Below are 22,323 nucleotides of genomic sequence, written 5' to 3' on the forward strand. Positions count from 1 at the left end.
GAGAGAAGGGGAGGGTGAAGAAGAGTTTGGAGTTTTTGGGGGAGGAAGATGGTCTGGAAGATGGTGGGATCCTTAGCGCCGGTGGCCGGAGGGGCTTGGCGGGACGCGACTTTTGTGGTTGAGCAGCAAAATTGTCTCCCAACATATTCGCCCCCCTTTGACCTTTCTATATACTCGCTTTCCCTTTGTACATGAATCGCTTGATTTCTTCCTCCCCCCCAACCCCCTCTTCCTCTTTCCTTATCTCGATGTCGTTGGTCAATTTGATTCTATCTTCCTTCTTTCATTTCCCTTCTTTTCCCCTGAGGTGGATCTCCTGGATCATTCCACGCGGTCGCGATCCGTTGCCATCCAATGTTAAATTTAGAAACATGCCGGTTTGCGTCTATCTGCATGAAATAAGATCGCATATTTGATCTCAGCCGAGCCGACAGACAACGGGCAGTGTTGTCTTGTCGGGTTTTATACATATTTCCGGCTGCATCATAGCCTAAGGATGTAGTATTGACAATAATATGTCTATACTGAGCCTTCTCGATTTCCTCTTTATAATAATGACCAGAACTTCCAAAAGAAAGTAGAGAAATGAAAAACAAGTGTTTCGGGTGGCGTCAGAGACGTGAAGGAGTTTCTTATTCTCTTGCCTGAGCCTATTCGAGGCTCGAAACTCCACGATAAGATCACGTGATGATAATAGAATGTCATTTGGGGAAGATCCGCCCCTCACAGATTGCACCGCAGCGGACAGCCTTTTTGTCTTATCGCGTTTTCCCTTCCCTGCTTCTTGGCCCAAGGTGATGCATATCTGGACCCTCGTCCTCGCATAATCAGCTGCTCTTAGTCGAAGCGGAGCTTTCAACGCCAATATCTCATTCCCACACGCGAACCGCGGATTGCAGATTGCAGATTGCAGAATTATTTCACCATGGGTAGCCAGCCGCACTCTCCGCTGGGGGCTGGTCCAATGGACCTCTCGATACCCCGGCCGAATCTCCGGCGTGCCTCCCTGAGAAGCAGGTTGGACATCGTAACCCTCGTCGTCGAACACAATGCTGATCTTTTCTAGCATGAGCGTGGTATCTGACGTTGAGATGGCCCGTAATGAAGTACGTGAATTTACATTGCTTACCTACAGTACCTTGCGATTGATCTTGTATTAGGTTTTCGACGGTCCAATCTCAGAGAGCATCCCTTCAAGTGTTGTTTCCTTCTCCCACCGTCGCAAAAGAGCCGGGTCCACCGTCAGTTTCACCTATTTTCAGGATGAGGAAGACTTTGCGGAATGGTCCAACGAAGACGCGGTGGAAGTGGACAGTGATGTCGACGATGCGTCGGGGACTGAGCTCGAAGAACCTGATATTGAATCAGCCCGAGCGTCCTTCGTCTCCAAAAGATTATCACAATCGAGAGATTCGGCCGAGCGCCCTCTTCTTTCTCGGATTATTTCCTCGAGCTCTTATGGCCGAGACCGAAGGCATGGGAGTAGACTCAATCAAAAAGTATACATTGCATCCGAAGACTTGACGGCAGTGTTCGCGGGCTTCTCCACCAGCCGGGTTGGGTTTGCTCTTTATCTGGCGTTGTGCGTCCTGACTGGCGGCTTCGCATACCTTCTCTATCGCTGGCTCCCTCGATGGCGAGTGAAACTTATTGGGAAGGCGGCGCCTCTCGGAAAATGTGAATGGATTGCGATTGAGGTGAGTGTATCGTGTATGATGTGCTTGGTAGTTGTTGAAGTTGTATCTCACGCGTTGCACAGGACCAATGGAATCATTTCACCATTCACAAAGTTGGCAGCCAACCATACGGACGCCAGCTATCTACAGTCTTCGTGGATGCCCCAGGCCACACATACGATGAAGATCGCGATCCCACCATCGTGTCTCTACGTTTTCTTGACTACCGATATTTACGATTTTGCTACCACCCGTTGAGGATAAATTTGCCATGATCAATGGCTGGAAGGATCCTTCCTGGATCAATGCGAAAGCAATGCGGGCCGGGCTTGATGCTGACGAGCGTGACAGTAGAGAACAGCTCTTTGGCCAAAACGTCATTGACATCCAGCAAAAGACTGTCCCCCAGTTGCTGGTCGATGAGGTATGAACAAACAGGTTTGCTTGTATGTCGCACACTCTAACCGAGCCTAGGCCTTTCACCCCTTCTACATTTTTCAAGTCGCGAGTCTCGTCCTGTGGTCCATGGATGAATATTACTATTACGCAATTTGCATCTTCCTCATCTCCGCATTTAGTATTGCGGCTACTGTCCTGGAGACGAAATCGGTTCGTTCAAGCTCTGTTCCAATTGAATTCTTTTTGGAAATTAACACCCGGCTAGACCATGCGTCGGCTAAGAGAAATCTCATTGTTTGACTGTGATGTTCGTGTTCTCAGAAATGGTTTCTGTGAGTCCTACCCTTTCATTTGCTTGCCTTGTTCAAACGTGTGGGATACTGGCTGACTGTCTCTGTTATAGGGCGCTCGGTTTCTTCCCAAGATTTGGTACCCGGAGATGTTTTTGAATTCTCTGATCCATCCTTGAACCAGGTGCCATGTGACTGTATCCTGCTGTCGGGTGATTGTATCGTGAATGAAAGCATGCTCACTGGTCAGTATATTGAGTGCGAGCCTATTCATTGGACTAGCCACTAATTCCAAGCAGGCGAGTCCGTTCCCGTGTCCAAGACGCCGTTCATAGATGACGCTCTCCAATACCTCGACCTCAGCGCTCCTTCTATCCACCCTCATGTTGCTAAACACTTCTTGTTCAGTGGCACGAAGGTCATTCGGGCTAGGCGACCCCAAAATGTGGACGAGGATGAAGCCGTTGCATTGGCCATAGTAGTCAGGACCGGGTTTTTGACCACCAAGGGTGCATTGGTTCGTTCAATGCTTTTCCCGAAGCCATCCGGCTTCAAGTTCTATCGTGATTCCTTCAGGTATATTGCAGTCATGGGAGTTGTTGCGCTTCTAGGCTTCGTCGCTTCGTTTATCAACTTCGTTCGATTGGGTGTAAGTTGCCCCATAAGACGCAATTTCACTCGTACTGACAATCTCCAGCTTGCATGGCATCTCATCATAGTTCGAGCGCTTGATCTGATAACAATCGTTGTCCCACCGGCGCTCCCAGCAACTCTCACCATCGGTACCAATTTTGCATTGTCTCGTCTTAAGAAGCAGAGCATCTTCTGCATTAGCCCACAGAAGTGTGTAAACTCCTACCGTGAGTGCTTTATTTCTGCTAATCGTCGTGTATAACAGAGTGAACGTGGGTGGTAAATTGGACGTTGTCTGTTTTGATAAGACCGGGACTCTCACAGAGGACGGTCTGGATGTTCTCGGTGCACGCACGGTTAGCAGCAGCCAGAGGTCTGTCCCCTTTATCAAAACGGACTTGATCAGTTGTGTCTGATTTTCATAGATTCTCCGAGTTGTTGTCCGAGAAATCATCGGGTCTTCTTCTCCCTCCGTCTTCCGCAGATTCCCCGTTTGACCTTGTGAAACAACGAAAGATTATCTACACCATGGCGACATGTCACTCTCTCCGAGTCGTGGACGGTGAACTCCTAGGGGATCCCCTTGACGTCAAGATGTTCGAATTCACCGGCTGGTCATACGAAGAAGGAGGCAGCCATGCTTCTGAGCAGACAAGCCCCAACTTCGACACAATCAACCCCTCTGTTGCAAAGCCACCTGTGACCCATGTTGGGGAAAGTCAGCAAAATGGTCTAAATGTATGTTGCTACTTGCACCGGCCTAATCATCAGCTAATCGCTTCCTCTGCAGACTCCCGTTGAACTTGGAGTCCTTCGTAACTTTGAATTCGTTTCACAGCTTCGCCGCGCGAGTGTGGTTGTACGACAGTATAGTGACAAGGGAGTAAGCTGCTTTGTCAAGGGTGCCCCCGAGAGCATCAAGGACATTTGTTTACCTGGAACTCGTTAGTGCCTTTCTTCTCGCAATTTCTGCTAATTTTGCTAAAATCTTGCAGTTCCGTCTGACTACGATGAATTCTTGAACTATTACACCCATAAGGGTTATCGAGTAATTGCATGTGCTACGAAATACCAGCCAAAGTTGAGCTGGATGAAAGTTCAGAAGTTGACGCGCGCCGATGTCGAAAGCGATCTCGAGTTTTTGGGCTTCATCATCTTTGAGAACAAATTGAAGCCTACCACCGCCAGCGTTATTTCCGAGCTCAATGAAGCCGGAATTCGCAATGTCATGTGCACGGGTGACAATATCTTGACTGCAATCAGTGTGGCTCGCGAGTGCAAGATGATCAGCCCCGACGAGGCATGCTTCATGCCGCACATGGTGGAAGGTAAAATCCGCGAACTCAATGAAACTTGTGTGACCGAAGCTAATCATGTCTGAAGCTCCTGGCCTTGTTGCCAAAACCTCTCTTATCTGGGAATGCGTGGATAACCCAGATCTGAGATTGGATCCAAGAACGCTCCTTGTAAGATTACACTATCCTAGCTCGACGTGTGCTGTCAAAAGACTAAAAAAGAAAATGCAGCCTCTCGAGACAGACTCGGAATCCGACCCATCTATTCCAGGAAATACTTTTCGTGAGCGGAAATATTGCCTCGCTGTGACTGGTGACGTATTCCGTTGGATGATTGATTATGGAAACGAGGATGTATTGAGCAAGGTAAGTTGGCATCATGTCTCTCCAACGTCTTTTTAGGCATGTCATTTACGAGCTTGTTACATCCTAGGTCCTGGTCATTGGAAGGGTATTTGCCCGAATGTCGCCGGATGAAAAGCATGAACTGGTCGAAAAGCTTCAATCAATTGACTATTGCTGCGGATTTTGCGGTGACGGTGCCAATGACTGTGGTGCATTGAAAGCTGCGGATGTTGGAATTTCATTATCCGACGCTGAAGCATCCGTTGCTGCACCCTTCACTAGTCGGCTTTTTGAGATATCTTGCGTGCCAAAATTAATCCGGTGAGTTTTCCTTTCACTATGGCTTGCTGGTGTTGATAATTTAACCAATTACACAGAGAGGGTCGAGCCGCTTTGACGACAAGCTTCTGCTGCTTCAAATTCATGAGTCTCTACTCTGCCATCCAATTTACCTCGGTCAGCTTTCTCTACACGTCCGGTTCCAACCTCGGTGATTTCCAGGTAAGCAGAGGAGAATTTATTCCAAAGGTGTTCTGGAAGATAGCTAACCCAAATTCTCAGTTTCTGTTCATTGACCTAGCCCTTATCATGCCGATTGCCATCTTTAGTGAGTAGCGATTTACCTCCTGCCAGGGTGGGCACCTTAGATCTGACTAGCTTTTCAAACAGTGGGTTGGACCGGTCCCAGTTCCAAACTTTCTCAGAAGCGACCGACTGCAGATCTTGTGTCTCGAAAAGTCTTGACGCCTCTGCTAGGACAAATTACGATTGTGATTTTGTCCCAACTCGCAATCTTTCAAACTGTCCAGTCTCAACCTTGGTAAGATTTATTATAATTGATCGCTGTCCTGACGAGGTTACTCATGGTTTTTTGATTCAGGTTTCAACCTCCCCAGCTAGACCTGGATAAGAGCAATATCGTTAATTCAGAGAACACGGCCCTATTTTTGTTCTCCTGCTTCCAGTACATTTTGACTAGCATCGTGCTGAGCGTGGGGCGGCCTTTCCGACAACCGATGACCTCTAATGGTAAGTCAGAACTACACTCAAAGTGTCCAATGCTAATGGAGTTGCTTCAGTGCCGTTTCTGTGTACAATGATCATCGATCTCTTGATCGCTGGCTTTATGCTCTTCCGACCTTCCAAGTGGGTGGCGGATGTTATGCAACTTACATGGATGTCAGACGGGTATCGCCTCTGGATCTTGTTGTTCGCATTCGCAGCATTTGCGCTATCCTGGACAGCTGAGGTTGTTGCCTTCCCACGCCTCGCGCGCTTTTTGGGGCATGCTCGGGCTTGTCTTCAAACGAACTTCCGCAAGAAGCGTCGCCAGTACAAAGTGCTCCTGGAGGAGATGCGTCTGTAGGGACTGGTGAATGTTGGGATCGACACTGTATTAAAAGATATAATTGTGGATATAGAAAGAAAATCCCTTTTGCGTACTGTTGTATTGGCAATTATCAGAACTGGTATGATACATTTCAACCGCCCAAGCAGCAAGTCCCGCTGAAGGGCAAAATTTGAAACAGAACGTGACATGCAAGAGCTCAAAGGCTTCTTTCGGCTCGATTTCAGGAACATTTGGGATTGAGGGGTTTTGCGAGTCCAACATCTAGTGATCCCACGGGTGCTTCCAGCCCAGCAGGGCCGGGCCGTCCTTCTTTGCACGGTACATGAGCTATACAAAGCAAGGTCAGCGCCAATGCCTGGTGTATGGGTGTGAGAGGGGTTATTCATACGAAGAACCACATGCTGGCGCCCAGGCCGGTGGCAATGAATCGGTAGAGTGGTCGCGCCGGGTGGACGTGGATTGGGTGGGAAGAGGGGCCTGCCATGGCTGGAAGAAAATGTCAGTTGAGACTTATTATTGAAAGTAGAATCACTCACTGTCGGTGAGGGTTGCTCGCTTCACGAAGTGGCAGATTGCTGGAAGCGGATTCCACGGCGCCCCGAAGTTATCGAGACGAGCACGTGACCAAATGACGGTGCCTTCTGCTTTGCCTTGCTCTTCCGTGCGACTCAATCTCGCAAGATCTGGCGGGCCGGGCATCTTTCTCTCTGCATTTACTGAAGTATCGTTGGGCTCTTTGTCGAGCTTCTGTTCTGAACGCTTTTGTTTAGAAGACCACCTTGAACGGCCGAGTCTAGTATCCCGTCTAGGTAGCTTTTCCTGCACCGCGCCTGTACCCTCCACTACCTCGTTCGCTCGATCTGTCGTTCACTCTTACTCTGAGCCCGTTCTATTATGCGACTTTTGCCTCGGCCTTTTGTCGTCTAAACTAATCGAGACGGATTGAACCTGACGCCATCATACGCCTTGCGCCTTTCAAGCCCATGTACTTCGATTGAGACCCCAAGCTTTCGAATGCCAAGAAGCTATTCAGCCATAATTTGCGCTGCAAGTCTTGATATTCCGTGACCTTTGACCGACTCCGGGGGACCCTTTTGAACAAAATGGCCATCGCATCTCTTGAGAATGATGATCAAGGCCAACCTCGATTTCCGGGCTGCTCTAACATCCGCGATTTCGCGTTTATCGACAAACTCGGCGAAGGAACCTTTGGGTTTGTCTGCGTCGGATACAGTGAGCTACCATCGGCTGACTTGTTGATAGTATGGTCTACAAAGCTCGGTCGAAGAAAGACAACTCGGTCATGGCCCTGAAGAAGATTCTCATGCACCATGAAAAGGAGGGTGTAAGTATTCGTTTCATTGATTTGAAGCACTGTTATTAAATAGCCTTTGGACAGTTTCCCATCACTGCAATTCGAGAAATTAAGCTCTTGAAGGCACTTTCTCATCCAAATATCTTGCAGCTTAGGGAGATGGCCGTTGAGCGGAGCAAGGGTAAGATCAAACTCGGCAATTCGACTTTATGATAACCTTCCTGACATGCAACATAGGCGAAGGGCGGAAAAAACCGAACATGTATATGGTCATGCCGTACATGGAGCACGACCTGTCGGGACTTCTGGAGAACCCAGATGTCCATTTCACCGAACCCCAGATCAAATGTTACTTGATGCAGCTTCTTGAAGGGCTGCGTTATCTGCATGCCGTAAGAACGCTCCATTGTCGTGAAAAAGCCCCCTCTAATTCTATTACAGAACTGTATTCTGCATCGTGATATGAAGGGTATGTTGAATTGCGAGCATCAACTGACCGAAATACCAGCTAACTGGCTCTGGGGCTAGCTGCCAATCTTCTTATCAGCAATGAGGGAATTCTCCAGATCGCGGACTTTGGACTCGCGCGACCATTCGATGAACCTCCTCCGCAGCCTGGAAAGGGCGGAGGAGAAGCCAAGCGAGAGTACACCGCGCTTGTTGTCACCAGATGGTACCGACCACCCGAACTCCTTCTTCAACTACGACGATACACAACAGCCATCGACATGTGGGGAGCCGGGTAAGTCGTTGCATAGTTTTTCTCCTCGGCCCTTTCTCTAATGACCACAGTTGTGTATTCGGTGAAATGTTCAAAGGAAAGCCTATCCTTTCCGGTAACACTGATCTCGATCAAGCGAGACTCATCTTCAACCTCGTGGGTACACCCACTGAGGAGAACATGCCTGGGTGGAGTTTGCTACCCAGTCTCGAAGGCGTGAAGGACTGGGGTTCCAAGCGCGGAAACCTAGGCGAGGTTTTTAAAGAGTAAGAGACCCTCGACATTTTGTTGAGACTGCTCTGAGGGAAACAATGTCAAGCGAGAATCAACGCGACTAATACATCAAACAGGCTAAGCCCAACAGCTCTCTCGCTACTGTCCGAACTTCTCCGGCTGGATTGGCGTAAACGGATCAACGCCATTGATGCTCTAAAACACCCTTACTTCACTACACCTCCGCTACCTGCGCGTCCCGGCGACATCCCCGCTTTCAAGATTCTCACGAATTTGACAAGAAGAAGGCACCGCAGCGACCACCTATGCCCCCTGCACCTGCGGGTGGCTCTGCCAATACCGCTTCCAACGGAGGATGGGCTAGCTCTGGATCTCGAGGTCCCGATTCCCGCAGTCGCATCCCGGGTGCGGCCCGTGGAGGTTGGCCGAATGCCTCAGGTTCTGGAAATGGCAACACGCACCGGGGCGGATCATTCCCGCCTTCGCGAGACAATGGACTTCCTCCGCGGCCTCCTGTATCGGCTCGCCCACCATGGGATGGGTCACAGACAGGCAGGTCGGAAGGGAGAGACGACCAACGACGTGATCGACCCAATCAGGGCCGCTCCAGTGGGAGATTTGCAAGCAATATCGACTCGTACGTTCCTAATTACGGCAACCCTCACGAGCGTGTGCGCGATGCTGGTGATCCAACCGCCCAATCGAACCCAGAATGGCGCAATGTAAATCGCCGTGACCATCGCCGTGACGCTCCTCGACGACGCAGCCGAAGTCCCAGCTTCCGAGACTCGAGCAGAGGGTGAATCCTCGAAGTGTATGGCTCTGGTTTTGCATTCAGTGATTCTCATTGCTACCAGATATTTCCGGACTGCCCGGTCCAAATTCTGGTTCTGTAACATCTCAAACCAAGGTAATCAGTCTGCTCATGCTCACCACCCAGGGTGTTATGGATATTCTGGGTTCGTGGAAGTAAAGTTTCCCTACGCTAAGCTGCCGCTCTCGTTTCTCAGAAACTACAAGAAACTGAAAACACATCAGGTAATCACAATTCTCTAGCTCCAATAACCTATGCCAAATACAAGTATGCTGTGTCGTCTTTGAAATTCTTGCACATACAGCGTTTTTGAGAGACCTCGTTGAAAGGGTCTCATGAATTCGTCAAAAATGAACCTTTTGGGTTCAGGTACGTAAAGTTGATTACAGTAGAGCAACCGTTGCTCATCTAGTACAAAATGCGGGTCATGATCCGGGCTAGAGGGTGTTAGAATCGACGTGTGTGACCATTGGGGAAGAAAATCTCACAAGGAAGGTTCTCGAGTCTCTCGTACAGATCTTTAATGTTAGCGGAGTCCACGTCGCTAATATCAGCCATCAGGTAGGCAACCTGGACTAGTCAGCACCTTCATCCAAGCCAATGATAGTTTGAAACCTACATCGCCTCTACTGTCGGTCATCTGCTTGTCGACATTGTGGTCGCCAATGATTTCATTCACCTTCCGCAACACACCGGGAATGTTCTTGTGGATGTAGACAACCTGGAAATGGTCAGTCTCAATCTCGCTCTTCCAGGGATGCTTCCACCAGCAAATCCCAGGTTGCAGAATGAGGGATACTTACACGGGCGTGGTTGGGTTCCTCCATGGTCAGGGAGCGGAGGGTGACTTCAGGCAGGTTAACAGCACCCAGAGTGGTGCCCTCGTTGACGTAGCGAGTCAGAGCCTGGGCAACTTCCACACCAATCGCGCTCTGGGCCTCCTCCGTGCTGCCTCCAATGTGGGGGGGTAAGGATGAGGTTCTTGAGGGAGCGCAGATCAGCCCCCCAGGTGTTGAGGTCATTGTTGAAGTAGTCTCCATTACCGGCGGGTTCGTTGGGGTACACATCCAGCGCAGCACCAGCAACCTTGCCGCTTCGCATGGCATCAATGAGCGCGGGAATGTCCACCACAGTTCCACGGCTGGCATTGATCAGGTAGCTTCCGGTCTTCATCTGTTCAAACTGCTTCTGACCAAACATGCCCTTGGTCTCGGCGAGCTCGGGAACGTGACAGGTGACGAAGTCGGCCTCAGCCAGCAGGGCTTCCAGGGTCTCGACTTGACGGGCTGTACCAAGGGCCATCAGGTTGAGCACATCGTAAAAGATAACCGACATGCCCATGGACTCTGCCAATACGGACAGTTGGGCGCCGATGTGACCATACCCAACGATACCTGAGAGACCCAGTTAGCGATTAGTGAGCCAAGGCAGATACATCCAAGTACAAAAGCCTACCCAGTGTCTTGCCACGAATCTCCCAGCACTTGCTGCTCACTTTGTTCCAGGTTCCATTGTGCATTTCGTTTGAGCGGTCACCCAGCTGGCGCGCAAGGACAATGATCTCTCCAATGACCAGCTCTGCAACACTGCGAGAGTTGCTGAAGGGCGAATTGAAGACCGCAATACCATGGTTGGCGGCATACTGGAGGTCGACCTGGTTGGTACCGATGCAGAAGCATCCGATGACGATCAGGTTCTTCGCCTCCTTCAGAACCCGCTCGGAGAGCTTGGTCTTGGAGCGGATACCGATGACGTGAACGTCACTATTTTCACCACAGGTCAGTGACGGCCTATTTGCTTAGTATGGAAGGATGCCCAACCGAATCTTCTCGATGAGCTGGTCTTCGGGGAGCGAAGACTTGAGGAATTCCACTTGGTAGCCTTGCGCAGATAGGATGTCCCGGCCAGCCTGGTTCACATTCTCCAGCAGCAGAACCTTGATGTCCTCGGTCGCGAAAGGCTTGAGGTGCTTCGCATTCAACACGGGGATGATCCGTTGGAGAGCGGAACCGGAACTGGAAGGGGAGTGGAATGAAGCTGTGGGCGAGGTGGAGAGGTATTGAGCCTGAGCAGCCAACTCGTCCTTGCGAGGGCGGATATCTTGAGCAGTTGCCATGGCGGAAGGTTTGCAGAGGGAAGAGTGAAGTAGCTAGCAGACTTGACTCACTGGACTTCCATGAATCATTGTTCATTATATAAGCTTCACCGAGAATCTCCGGAATCGGACCGCTTTCTTAAAAACAGACGGATCCGGCCCGAATCGTCCTAATCATTCTTATTCAGCCTCTTATTATCTAATTAAAATCGCACATTGACTCATATGGAGTGAGAAGCCTCAGGCAGGTCAATTGCGTGATAGAGGAGGGGCGGGAGAAGTCTCGGAGGGGCATCGCGGGGTCTTCTTTTTTTTTACATTTTCCATGTTCCATTTTCCCCATCCCACCTTACCCGTTGCCCAATTTCCTTTATCCGCTTCCCTAGTAAATGAATACAGGGTCATTCGGTCACTCGGCCACTAAAGTCACTAATATCATTCGGTGCCCCTCGTGAACTGATGTGGGGCACTATGATCTACATCTCCATATAACCTGGGCACTAGTTTTGCATTGGATGTGTACTAGCTATGGCTATGGCTATGGCTGTAGCTATGGCTGTAGCTATGGCTGTAGCTATGGCTATAGTCATGATGATCGTTGGGTATATTTTTTCAGAAGGTGATTGAACTATAGATGAGGTATTGTTTGGGTTGTGCTCCCCGCATCTAGACCTTGAGATCCTGCATCTTCTTAGTCGCCTCGTCGGCTCCGACGGGCTTGCCCTTGGTGGCCTTGGCCTTCTGGGAGGTGGAGTCCTTGGGAAGATCCTTGGTGTAAGGAAGGAACTCCGGGCGCCGGGGATGTACTTGCGCAGCACCTCGGGAACTTCGATACCCTGTGCAACGAGTCAGTATATGTATGGACAAGAGGGCGGGGCCAAAGACTGACATCTTCCCGCTGATAGTTTTCCAGAACACAGCAGAGCGTCCGCTCAGTGGCGCAAAGAGTAGCGTTGAGTGCGTGAACGTAAGTCTTCTTCAGGTCGGTGGCTTTCTTGGCACCGAAGCGAATATCAAGCGCCCGTGATTGGTAGTCGGTGCAGTTGGAGCACGACACGAGCTCCTTGTACTCCTGCTGGAAGGGGAACCACGCCTCCAAGTCGTACTTCTTGGCAGCGGCATTGTTCAGTGCACCGGAAACAATGGCCACAACCTGGTAAGGGAGTCCCAAAGACTTGTAGAACTCCTCCGAGGTAGCCATCATGTCCTCGAAAGCTTGCCACGACTCGTCGGGCTTGGTGAGAACGAATTGTTCGATCTGTGTGATATTAGATACTGTGATAAAAGTCAAAGAAAGTGTGAGTATAGCATACCTTCTCGAACTGGTGGACACGGAAGATACCCCCAAGCATCCTTGCCGTGTGCGCCAGCCTCCTTGCGGTAGCATGTGCTGTATCCGGCGTACCTGTCCCCCTCTGATTAGCTTCGTACTCAAAGCTTGCTAGTGTATGTCTCACTTGATGGGCAGGTCCTTCTCCTGCAGCCATTCGCTGTCATGAAGGGCAGACAGGGGTTGCTCCGAGGTGGCAATGAGATACTTGTCCGTCGACTTGTCATCACTCTCGGTGACCTTATACAGTTCCTCGTCGAATTGCTCAAGCTGTGCGGTCTTCGCCATCAAATCCTTGAGCATGAATTGCGGGGGTTGGTTGGGCTTGTAGCCCTTGTTGAAGAGGAACTCTAGGCCGTAGTTGATCAGGGCCAAGTTGAGGAAGAGACCGTATCCGGTCAAGCAGTAACCACGGTGACCGACGATCTTGACACCGCGCTCCGGATCGTAACCATCCAAGCGAGTCAAGACTTCGTGATGGGAGAGACAGCCGGGTCGTTCCATGGCAACGTTCTCGGGGGCCCATGTTCTGATGATCTGGTTGTCATCCTATATTCCGAATAGTTGCAATTAGCAAGATGGAAATGATGGTGCTGGATGGCATTGCTCACCTCATTGTTGCTCACGGGGACCGAATCGTGCACGTAGTTGCCAATCGGCCGAATCTTGCGGTCACGCTCCAATTCCTTCTGAGCGGCGATGTCTTCGGCCTCCTTTTTGCGTTTCTCAATATCGGCTTTCTGGTTGACCAGATCACTGGCGTCCTCCTTGGCCTGCTCCCTTGGTGTGAATGTGTGCTCCGAATGAAACGCGGATGGTTGGGTACCTTCTTCTTCTTTCCAATCTCTTTCTGAACGGCGTTAAGCTCGGACCCGATTTGAGTGGCCGCGTACCGTGCTACTCTTAATTAGAATTGTCCCTGGTGGTGGTTGTATCGATATCAACGTACCTCGGCGGGCTTCTTCATACAGGGCGATCACTTCCTCAACAACTTCCTCGGGCGCAAACCGCCTGCGCTGGCTCTCCTTGATCTTGTTAATATCACCACCACGCTCGGTGATGAAATCGTTAAGGTCGAGCATACTGAAGTAACGAACTCGAGAAATGACAGTGAGTTAGAGCCGGGAACGTAAGTTGTGGAGGGGTAAAATGCAAAAAGTGCGCACGGCGGGGCATTACTTAATCCCACACGACCTCCCAAGGGGGTTCCCCAGCTCGGTCTCTATACGAGACTCACACTCAATTAGTTGACGAGTCGAGGCCGGCGAAGCCCATTCATTATTCTATGCACGCTGCAATACCACAAAAAAAGAAAACAGATCCCCTAGCCCGACCTGAAAAGAGAAACCCTGATGATTCATGCAGCCGATCCCAATATTCCACCAAATCCAGAAGATAATCGAAAGAACGAGACCAGAGAGCAGATATAAAAAAAGAAAAAAGAGAATATCACCGAGGACAAGGTCTTTGCCCAATAACAAATTGAACATGGTTACTGGATACCTGTATGGCGACTATCGCATCGTAACTGGTCAAAAAGAAACAGAGTCAGCAATGGCACAATGGGCTAGAAGTATGCCGGAATTGATGATAATTGTCATTCGAACAAATCTAAGAGAGGGAAAAGCTCATCTTGATCGAGTGAAACCCAATTTTTAGATCGCGGAATTCGAAAATACCAACAATGCATGCTCATGCTCGTTCATATCTCGGAAAGGGAGAAAATTATGAAGTTCCACATACCATAGGGTACAGCTGGTTGTCTCATAGTCGAACGTAGAAATTCACATAACAGCGCACTTGTTGCCGCCGGTAGGTTCAGACGGGTTCTGGGACTTCTCGATCTCTCCTATCATCAGATCGAAGGCCCTGGAGACATTGAAATCTAGGAAAGCACTAGCTTCGGTGAATGCACATTTCACTTCTTCTGCTAATTGCCGGCCCTCATCGAGAGAGACTTGTCGTTGTTCTGGCTTGAGATCGCTCTTGTTGCCGACTATCACCAGTGGTACTTCGTCTGCTCCCTACGAGAAGGTTAGCCATCGGAAGGGCTTCGAAGGTGGCTAGAATATGACTTGCCAGGTGGTTCAGGATCTTATCCCGAATAACTCGCACCATTTCAAACGACTGTCGCGAGGTGACCGAATACACGATGACATAGCCATGGATTCCAATGAAGTGTTTCGAGTTCAAGATACTGTACTCGTCCTATCGCGAAAGACATCAGCCGGGTACTTTTCTTCGCAAGAGGCGAATACAAACCTGCCCAGCAGTATCTACAATCTCAGTGGCGTAGTCTTGGCCATTGTACTTGATAATCCGACTGAAAGTATTCTCGATTGTCGGGTAGTAGCTTTCCACAAAATGATGCTCGACAAAACGGACGGTGAGAGAAGATTTGCCTTGAAATTTGCGTTAAATCACCGAGATGGCATGGTTGAAAATAGGATAGGGAAAGATCCCTACCGACGGAGCGACTGCCGACAATCGCGATCTTTCTCTGCTTTGGGGCGGCGGGCATATTGGATGGGAGAGAGTGAGCACGGCTAGATAATCAAAGCGGGGTGGGTAAAGATGGAGTGGAATAACTGGTGAATTGAAGGGAAACCAGCCTAGGGTAGAGTGAGGAGTTGTTGCGGTCGGGTGGCAAAGTTCCATGAAGCATCCGGAGCTCTGCCCTTGCAAACGCTGCAAACGATTACGCGCCGAGGCCTCGGCCGATCTTGTTCAATTCGATGATACTTTTTTCAACTGTATTTCTATTTACTCGTTTTCACATACTTAATGCATGAAGATGCAATATGCGAAGGAATATCGGTCGAACAATTACCGTACATTATCCCATTTCCCCAAACACCATAATTTCCCAAGCAGGAGGACGGACACAAGAAATACACTTTGTACGTATTCACCCTCAGAATACCATAAACACTCATGAACACACTCTCAGCCACATTCACTCTGTTGAACCTGGCTGACAAGGCTCTGGAGACGAACAAGGAAACCACTCGCCTTTCCCTGGGTCTGGAGCGGGTTCAATTCCTGTTCGATCTTTCGATGGTACTGCAAGAACTCATCGACGGTAGACATAACCATTACTAGCCCGTTGGACTGCATGGGCTTCCGAATTTGTCTTCGGGCATCCATATCGAGGGAAAGCACCAGAAGTAGCACTGCTAGGTAACCCACTGTGACATTATGATGCACTTCCAAAACGGAATTAGCCTAGAGGTACCCGTCAGTTTCCATTGCGCAAACGACTGCAGAGCATTACCTTGGAAGTTGAATCAACATTATCTACGAAGAGAAGCAATAGTCGATCAAGAAGAGACTTGCTACCGCGCGTAGCTTTAAGGAACATGGTGCGGGATGCTCCACTTTGTTCAGTCAGGTTGATGAGGGCCCCTAAAGCCAATATCACCGTGTCCAGAGGGTTATTCTCCTCTGAGAGAGAATCCTCGGTCAAATCACCAAAGTTAGTAATCACAACCTCAGCTAGCTGTCCAATCATCGCAGATGTTGCAAAGCTATCGCACAGCATTGGATCATTGTTGGTGATGTTCAAGATTACCCGGATATATAGCCTCTGTATTTGCTGGCCGGTTGTGTCTGAATCGTTCTTCAAGTAGAGTAATTCGTGCATGTCTTTCAGCAAAGTAAGAATGTCTCGGTTCGCTTGCTGAGGGGCCCCCCCCCGAGATAGTATGCATCTCTAGAATAGATAATCCAAGCTGCAACACTTGGGCGTTTTGGACAGCAGATGAACTGCGAGTATCATCCTCAGAACTTCGAAAAAGTAGAAGATCCACCAATTGCTTCAACAAGAGTGTAGGAAGTGCACTGGGCATGTCGCCCTTCTCCTGGAAGGCCGAGAGGGTGATCTTGAGACACTTTAAAACCAAAAAGCTGGGAGAGAGCTGCATGGAAGTGGATTCCGGAAGCAATACCGAATTGATTTCAGAGGCAGTCTTTCGGACAAAGGCCTGAATAGGTCGAGATAGGTGGCTCTCCTGATTTTGCATCATGAGAATAATATTATCTTGGACGCTGAGTAAGATAGAAGATAAGTTCAGAAGCTTCGGCCATGCAGCCGCCGCGAGAATGTACGGTAGCGACCTACCCTGAAAGGCAAGGGCAAAGGCGCAAAGAATGACCGTGGCAGGGACAATTTCGAAGTCAGGAGAAAGACAGTCCACAAGTCTCTTATCGAAACCACAGTCAAAGAATTGCCGGACTTGCTTGGAATCCAACAATTTCTCGCAGAGTTGGGACAAGGCACTGCTTCGGCCAGATACCGAATTGAGCGGATCCTCAATATCCTCAAAAATCGACTCGACGGCTCCCCGATGGCGAGCGTTCCCGCCAGCCTGACGCAATTCGTAGATGCTACGGACAGTGCCGTCGTCATCGTCGTCGTTGACATCATCATCCGCGAATAGACGTGCACTAGGCATGTGCCTGCTGGATTCACGCGGTGAATTCAACGTGTCAAGCTGCTCTAGGTCGGTGGGGAGGGCCTGACCCACAAGGTCGTCCAAAAAGGAACGTTGGCGTGCATATGTTACTTTGGAGCCTCGAAGATGAGGGGATACGGGAACAGTAGAGTCCTGCCCATAGCCCTGTGCTTGGCTTTGAACTGGGACAATTCGTGATACAGTATCCTTTGGTTGACTTGAGCTGCGGCGATCAAAGGACGAGGGCAGTGGACTGTCGAGGGGGATTTGAGGGGCCATTTCATCATCTGACTGTCCCGTGGTAGCCAGTGAATCAATCAGTCTCCTTCGACCGGTAGGGGTGCTTTCAGCAGTTGTTCGAGCCACCTGACGGGGACTAGGAGACGCAGGATCGCTGGAGACCTGCCTTTCATTCTCAACAGAATCTGCATTGTGAGCTTGCCGCATCAGTTGGCGATCATCGAGGAAAGAGGCCTCTGCCTCTGTGGACTCGACGGGCCGTTCGGATGCAGGGACTGCTGTTAATGTCTGATTATGGAGCAGTTTATCCCCTTGCATTCGCCCGACTAGCCTTTTGTGGTCCCGTACGGCCTTCCTCGTCCATGGAGAGCCATTCTCACTTAAGGGGTCACTTCCACCAGGGCCCTGGCGCTTTCGCTTTCGCTCACTGATACCTTGCTGGACTCCATCGTCTGATGATGGTAAATCGTAGATGCTATCTTCAGTGGAGGTTCGCGGTTCTTTGAGGGCGGAAGCCAGAGAAGCGCTTGGACGTGTTGATCGCTTTGCCCGGTTCTCGGTGCCTTTGGGTTTATGCTCCAATAGCCGAGAGTCACGCACTCTTCTCACAGGAGCTGTAGTCCCTTTGGTCGTCGAAGTGCTTGCGGCTGTGGTTTTGGGAGGAGGTTGATTCGTGGATGCACCGTATGTAGCCAGTCTTCGGTTTCGGGATTGCGAGTGATCCATTTTATCCTTTAAATGTGTCGCAAGTGCGTCGCATTGCATTCGTGTCAATGAAAGGCGAAAGGCGATCAGTTCCAGGGTTTACAAAGACCGACCCAGTGAGAAAGGCAGTGTCAATGGAGACATACCGAACAACACGGCGACTTTCTCCCGGAGGAGGAATTGGAGGGGGATTGAAGTGGCAAGGATTTCAAGACTTCGTGCCTGCTTTGTCTCGAGACATCAAAAAAATGGTGAGGGCCCAGGTATTAGAGGGACGGGTTGAAGCTCAAGCTTATTCAGCGGTGATGCAACCCCTTCAACTGCGGAGGGCGCGTGCTTCCAGAGTGCGGATAGTACGATAGCACGATAAGCGTGACTGCCGTCTTTCTTTCCCCCACAGTGCACAGACGTCTATCCCGAACACTGCTCTCATCGCGCCATGGCTGGCAAAGATCCCATCCCATCTCCTGCCCAGGGTGTAGGTCCAATTTATCGACCGGATGGCGAGAAACCCACTGCGACGGTCTCCAAAGAGGTCTCTTATGAGAATGTCCATGTACTTTCCCAGACACCACAGCTGATTGCTCTCTTAACGTAAGACCGTGTCTTCATTGAAGCGGTTGACTTATATCTGACTGCAAACCTAGGATGATCCGCGACCAACGGACAACGCGTGCGGACTTCATCTTTTACTCCAACCGAATCATTCGCTTGTTGGTAGAGGAGGGGCTGAACCATCTTCCCGTAGTGGAACAGTCTGTGACGACTCCGGTCGGAAGGGCTTACTTGGGCGTGAAGTTTGAGGGCAAAATTTGTGGTGTTTCCATTATGAGAGCCGGAGAGGCCATGGAGCAGGGCCTACGAGATTGTTGTCGGTCAGTTCGCATTGGCAAGATCCTGATTCAGCGGGACGAGGAAACTTGCATGCCCAAACTTTTCTACGACAAGCTGCCCACCGACATTGCTGACCGATGGGTGCTCCTTCTGGACCCCATGTTTGCCACGGGTGAGTTCAAGCCCTTTAGAGCCCCCAAATCCTCCGCTGACTTGGTATCAGGCGGCTCCGCTACACTAGCTGTCGAGGTATTGAAGCAAAAGGGCGTGCCTGAGCACCGAATCCTATTTCTCAATTTGATTGCCAGCCCCTCTGGCGTAGCAGAATTCGCCGAAAGGTTCCCGAAACTTCGGGTCGTCACGGCCTTCATTGACCAGGGACTGGACGACAAAAAGTACTCTATCCTTCTTAATTCTGCAGACTTTGAACCACACTGATACGTTCATAGGTACATCATTCCTGGTTTGGGTGATTTTGGTGACCGATACTATACATTGTAGTCTTACGACGAGTATGGCGGCGACGGGCAATTGTCCAAGTCCCGCGTTCATTCTTCTCTGGTGAAGTTTACAGAAAGATGGGTAGCACCGGTCTAGCATTCAACCCTATTGGGAGTCCCATAAAATCCTCCTTCGGCCGGTTTCCAAATCTATCGAGACCCATCCGGAGACTTAATCATGAAACCCATGTGGTGCTGTATAGAGACCGACTGAAAGCAGAGGTAGAACAAATAAGATCGTATTGGTGGATGCGCCGTGTGTATCTGAACGAGCTCCTCAAATTGGTACAATGCCCATGCGCCATTCGCCGCCCCCTCCCCTTCTCCTTCCCTGGTATATGGTCAATAATCGTCCTCCTCGTAGTTTTCACCATGTCCGATATCTGCCGATGCATGGGGCTTGCTGTTCCCGGCCTGGGCACTCGCGCTCCCGTCGTACTGGTTGGCTGTATCCTTGGCCACGGCGTCGCACGCATCCACCCAGTCCGAGTAAACGTCCACTCCAGCGGAGAGGTCTAGCAGATAGTCAATTACAAGTCGTCGAAGATGTTCTCAATAGGTTTTTGACTCACAGTTAATACCCGTCTGGAACTTTTGGCCGCAGACTTTACAGGAGAGGTCTCCAAGACCCAACTTTTTATCCAGCTTAACTACCACCGAGTTCTCGTGGTTGCAGAAGAGACAAGAGAAAGTAGTCGCAAGGGGCTCCCGCTGCTAAGGTCAGTACGGTGGAGGGGCGCAATGAGTGGGCAATGTTCGCACCTTTCGGGGCCCCTGGGGCTGCCTGCTGGACTTCTTGCGCTTTCCCTGTGGAGTAAAAGGGGTCAGTCATATTCGTCTGGAGCCTCTGAAGGAAAGCTTCTGGAGAGAGACGTACCATGTTCCTGTTTTGATGGCCGAGGCTCAGTAACGAAGAGTGACAAGGTCGTTGTGAGGGGCTGGCTCGTGCGGAGAATGGATATCGGAAGAATGGGGACTCCACCCCAGCATCGTCATTCCACAGGGCTTGACATCGAGACGGTTGCCGGGTTTATGAGCGCGTAATTTTGTTGCTACATGGCTCGTATGACTCGGACTGGGTCGTCATGAACGTTTACAGGGTTTATTGCTTCAATTGAGCAATTCGACAGATACATGAATAGCCGGTGGCGTGTGAAGATCAGAGATACAGCGGTACCAGGGAGTTCGATATGAAATTACTTCCATCAAGCCCGGCGTAGAAGGAGCGAGGCAACGAAAACCACTATCAGTAATCATATCAGACACCCCATGAATTCACGTCCAACTTGGCCGAGTTTACAGACTGCGCTCCGCATTTATGCCTCAGGCCATAATAGCTCAATGTGGCATAGCGCTGTTACGGAATTTCGTGTGTGTGTCACGTGATGTTATTACATCAGCGAGGTAGGGCCCGCACACTTCGCTTAGCCGAGTTTTCTGTGGGTTTTGGATTTCAACCCTCCTAGTCGACCCGAGCGAGAATCTCGAAACCCGAAGCGCCGTGGTGCGATACCTTTGTCTGTCTTTCAACAACACCCAGATAGACCCGACTCGCAATCATGGCTGTTGGAAAGTAAGCGCTACCCTTTCTACTCGTTGTCTCGTTGTCTCGTTGTCTCGCCTGTTATCTTCGCTTCCCCCTCGCCTTGTCTTTGGAAATCAGCATCCCGTCGAAAATCTGCGGCTAATTCTCAACTTCGCTCCCAGGAACAAGCGCCTCTCCAAGGGCAAGAAGGGCATTAAGAAGCGCACTGTCGACCCCTTCACCCGCAAGGATGAGTACTCCGTGAAGGTCAGTATTCCAATCGTTTCTTTCCTCTGCCCTAGACACAATTGCTAACCAGTTCACAGGCCCCCTCCACCTTCCAGACCCGCGAGTAGGAAATTTACCTGGCCCCTCGGTGTGAGAATCGGTTGTGTGCTGACATCTTTCCAACAGCGTCGGTAAGACTCTGGTCAACCGCACCAGCGGTCTGAAGAACGCCAATGACTCCCTGAAGGGCCGTATCTTCGAGGTCTCCCTCGCTGATCTGCAGAACGACGAGGACCACGCTTTCCGCAAGGTCAAGCTCCGTGTGGATGAGATCCAGGGCAAGAACTGCCTGACCAACTTCCACGGCTTGGACTTCACCACCGACAAGCTGCGCTCCCTGGTCCGCAAGTGGCAGTCTCTCATCGAGGCCAATGTCACCGTGAAGACCACCGATGACTACCTTCTCCGTCTGTTCGCCATCGCCTTCACCAAGAGACGCCCCAACCAGATCAAGAAGACCACCTACGCTCGCTCGTCTCAAATTCGTGCCATCCGCAAGAAGATGACTGAGATCATTCAGCGCGAGGCCGCCACCTGCACCCTGTCTCAGCTCACCCACAAGCTCATCCCCGAGGTTATTGGTCGTGAGATCGAGAAGTCGACCCAGGGCATCTACCCCCTCCAGAATGTACGTATCTTGCCACAGTCTTCTACATGACTCAACTCCCCTGAGGATCGCGTATTAATCCGCTGTGTCTCAGGTTCACATTCGCAAGGTCAAGCTCCTGAAGTCGCCTAAGTTTGATCTCGGTGCTCTCCTCGCCCTCCACGGCGAGTCGGCCACTGATGACAAGGGTCAAAAGGTTGAGCGCGAGTTCAAGGACACTGTTCTTGAGTCTGTTTAAGGGTATTTCATTTGGAAGTGGTGTCAAATACTGGTCAACCATGGCAGTCGTTGTCTTCTGATATAGGAAAACAAAAAAGTTCATGACATGTATGGCATATTTGCATCGTGGCGAGGGGCGGTTGTATCTGTAGATGACCAGTGTAGACAGAGCAGCCTAAGTCCAATGTAGTCTCCAAAGCACCTGCGATCTAGCCGTAGCAACGCGAGAATGTTCACCCGGTTGTACTGACTATCCATGTTCCGGGCGACTTGGTTTCGTTTCAGGCACAACCCATATGCTCCATGCATCGTCGCTACTCACCATCGATGTGCAATCATTGCATCTTCGGCTCATCATAGGTGCCCTCCTGAAATGACTAAGTGGAGCCATCAAATTGGTTCTGATCTCGGATTTGAGGTGGGGATCTAGTGGGTGAACTTGGTACATTTTCT

The 22,323-nt window shown here is 50.3% G+C and overlaps 10 protein-coding genes across 10 annotated transcripts; 4 read left to right on the forward strand and 6 right to left on the reverse strand.

Moving 5' to 3' along the window:
• Window positions 1–925: 925 nt before the first annotated feature.
• On the forward strand, window positions 926–6,004 carry N7477_009232 (uncharacterized protein; the record flags this gene model as incomplete). The annotated part of the gene is made up of 22 exons (XM_056970893.1): window positions 926–1,017; window positions 1,067–1,106; window positions 1,161–1,697; window positions 1,760–1,879; window positions 1,936–2,100; window positions 2,151–2,285; window positions 2,341–2,407; window positions 2,479–2,610; window positions 2,665–3,014; window positions 3,063–3,208; window positions 3,264–3,371; window positions 3,424–3,736; window positions 3,789–3,942; window positions 3,994–4,326; window positions 4,382–4,464; window positions 4,525–4,659; window positions 4,727–4,959; window positions 5,016–5,139; window positions 5,200–5,245; window positions 5,308–5,458; window positions 5,519–5,667; window positions 5,718–6,004. The coding sequence occupies 22 exons, from the start codon at window positions 926–928 to the stop codon at window positions 6,002–6,004; spliced, it is 3,900 nt and encodes a 1,299-aa protein (XP_056817872.1).
• Window positions 6,005–6,250: 246 nt separating this feature from the next.
• N7477_009233 (uncharacterized protein) lies at window positions 6,251–6,688 on the reverse strand (the record flags this gene model as incomplete). Its single annotated transcript, XM_056970894.1, has 3 exons — window positions 6,251–6,316; window positions 6,378–6,475; window positions 6,526–6,688. 3 exons carry the CDS (start codon window positions 6,686–6,688, stop codon window positions 6,251–6,253), a joined length of 327 nt encoding a protein of 108 aa, XP_056817873.1.
• Window positions 6,689–7,092: 404 nt separating this feature from the next.
• N7477_009234 (uncharacterized protein) lies at window positions 7,093–8,985 on the forward strand (the record flags this gene model as incomplete). Its single annotated transcript, XM_056970895.1, has 8 exons — window positions 7,093–7,202; window positions 7,253–7,334; window positions 7,389–7,485; window positions 7,542–7,696; window positions 7,746–7,773; window positions 7,833–8,046; window positions 8,097–8,291; window positions 8,376–8,985. 8 exons carry the CDS (start codon window positions 7,093–7,095, stop codon window positions 8,983–8,985), a joined length of 1,491 nt encoding a protein of 496 aa, XP_056817874.1.
• A 496-nt stretch (window positions 8,986–9,481) lies between these two features.
• N7477_009235 (D-3-phosphoglycerate dehydrogenase) lies at window positions 9,482–11,189 on the reverse strand (the record flags this gene model as incomplete). The annotated part of the gene is made up of 7 exons (XM_056970896.1): window positions 9,482–9,510; window positions 9,562–9,643; window positions 9,693–9,794; window positions 9,877–9,920; window positions 9,988–10,467; window positions 10,529–10,836; window positions 10,894–11,189. The coding sequence occupies 7 exons, from the start codon at window positions 11,187–11,189 to the stop codon at window positions 9,482–9,484; spliced, it is 1,341 nt and encodes a 446-aa protein (XP_056817875.1).
• A 645-nt stretch (window positions 11,190–11,834) lies between these two features.
• N7477_009236 (serine--tRNA ligase SES1) lies at window positions 11,835–13,580 on the reverse strand (the record flags this gene model as incomplete). Its single annotated transcript, XM_056970897.1, has 7 exons — window positions 11,835–12,004; window positions 12,054–12,443; window positions 12,482–12,573; window positions 12,626–13,047; window positions 13,110–13,271; window positions 13,325–13,395; window positions 13,448–13,580. 7 exons carry the CDS (start codon window positions 13,578–13,580, stop codon window positions 11,835–11,837), a joined length of 1,440 nt encoding a protein of 479 aa, XP_056817876.1.
• A 702-nt stretch (window positions 13,581–14,282) lies between these two features.
• Window positions 14,283–15,019, reverse strand: rhbA (Rheb family small GTPase rhbA; the record flags this gene model as incomplete). Its single annotated transcript, XM_056970898.1, has 4 exons — window positions 14,283–14,522; window positions 14,614–14,706; window positions 14,761–14,900; window positions 14,965–15,019. The coding sequence occupies 4 exons, from the start codon at window positions 15,017–15,019 to the stop codon at window positions 14,283–14,285; spliced, it is 528 nt and encodes a 175-aa protein (XP_056817877.1).
• A 425-nt stretch (window positions 15,020–15,444) lies between these two features.
• Window positions 15,445–17,918, reverse strand: N7477_009238 (WAPL family protein; the record flags this gene model as incomplete). Its single annotated transcript, XM_056970899.1, has 3 exons — window positions 15,445–15,723; window positions 15,773–16,210; window positions 16,239–17,918. The coding sequence occupies 3 exons, from the start codon at window positions 17,916–17,918 to the stop codon at window positions 15,445–15,447; spliced, it is 2,397 nt and encodes a 798-aa protein (XP_056817878.1).
• Window positions 17,919–18,336: 418 nt separating this feature from the next.
• Window positions 18,337–19,232, forward strand: N7477_009239 (uracil phosphoribosyltransferase; the record flags this gene model as incomplete). The annotated part of the gene is made up of 4 exons (XM_056970900.1): window positions 18,337–18,491; window positions 18,545–18,903; window positions 18,955–19,126; window positions 19,181–19,232. 4 exons carry the CDS (start codon window positions 18,337–18,339, stop codon window positions 19,230–19,232), a joined length of 738 nt encoding a protein of 245 aa, XP_056817879.1.
• A 341-nt stretch (window positions 19,233–19,573) lies between these two features.
• Window positions 19,574–20,111, reverse strand: N7477_009240 (transcription elongation factor 1 family protein; the record flags this gene model as incomplete). Its single annotated transcript, XM_056970901.1, has 4 exons — window positions 19,574–19,746; window positions 19,804–19,942; window positions 19,994–20,038; window positions 20,109–20,111. The coding sequence occupies 4 exons, from the start codon at window positions 20,109–20,111 to the stop codon at window positions 19,574–19,576; spliced, it is 360 nt and encodes a 119-aa protein (XP_056817880.1).
• Window positions 20,112–20,790: 679 nt separating this feature from the next.
• On the forward strand, window positions 20,791–21,889 carry rps1 (40S ribosomal protein eS1; the record flags this gene model as incomplete). The annotated part of the gene is made up of 5 exons (XM_056970902.1): window positions 20,791–20,804; window positions 20,939–21,023; window positions 21,083–21,108; window positions 21,171–21,672; window positions 21,746–21,889. 5 exons carry the CDS (start codon window positions 20,791–20,793, stop codon window positions 21,887–21,889), a joined length of 771 nt encoding a protein of 256 aa, XP_056817881.1.
• Between the last annotated feature and the right edge of the window lie 434 nt (window positions 21,890–22,323).

The sequence above is a fragment of the Penicillium maclennaniae genome, assembly GCF_028827695.1.
Source record: "Penicillium maclennaniae strain IBT 15551 chromosome Unknown utg000008l:1.0-3552695.0:1.0-3555053.0, whole genome shotgun sequence".
Classification (NCBI taxonomy): domain Eukaryota; kingdom Fungi; phylum Ascomycota; class Eurotiomycetes; order Eurotiales; family Aspergillaceae; genus Penicillium; species Penicillium maclennaniae.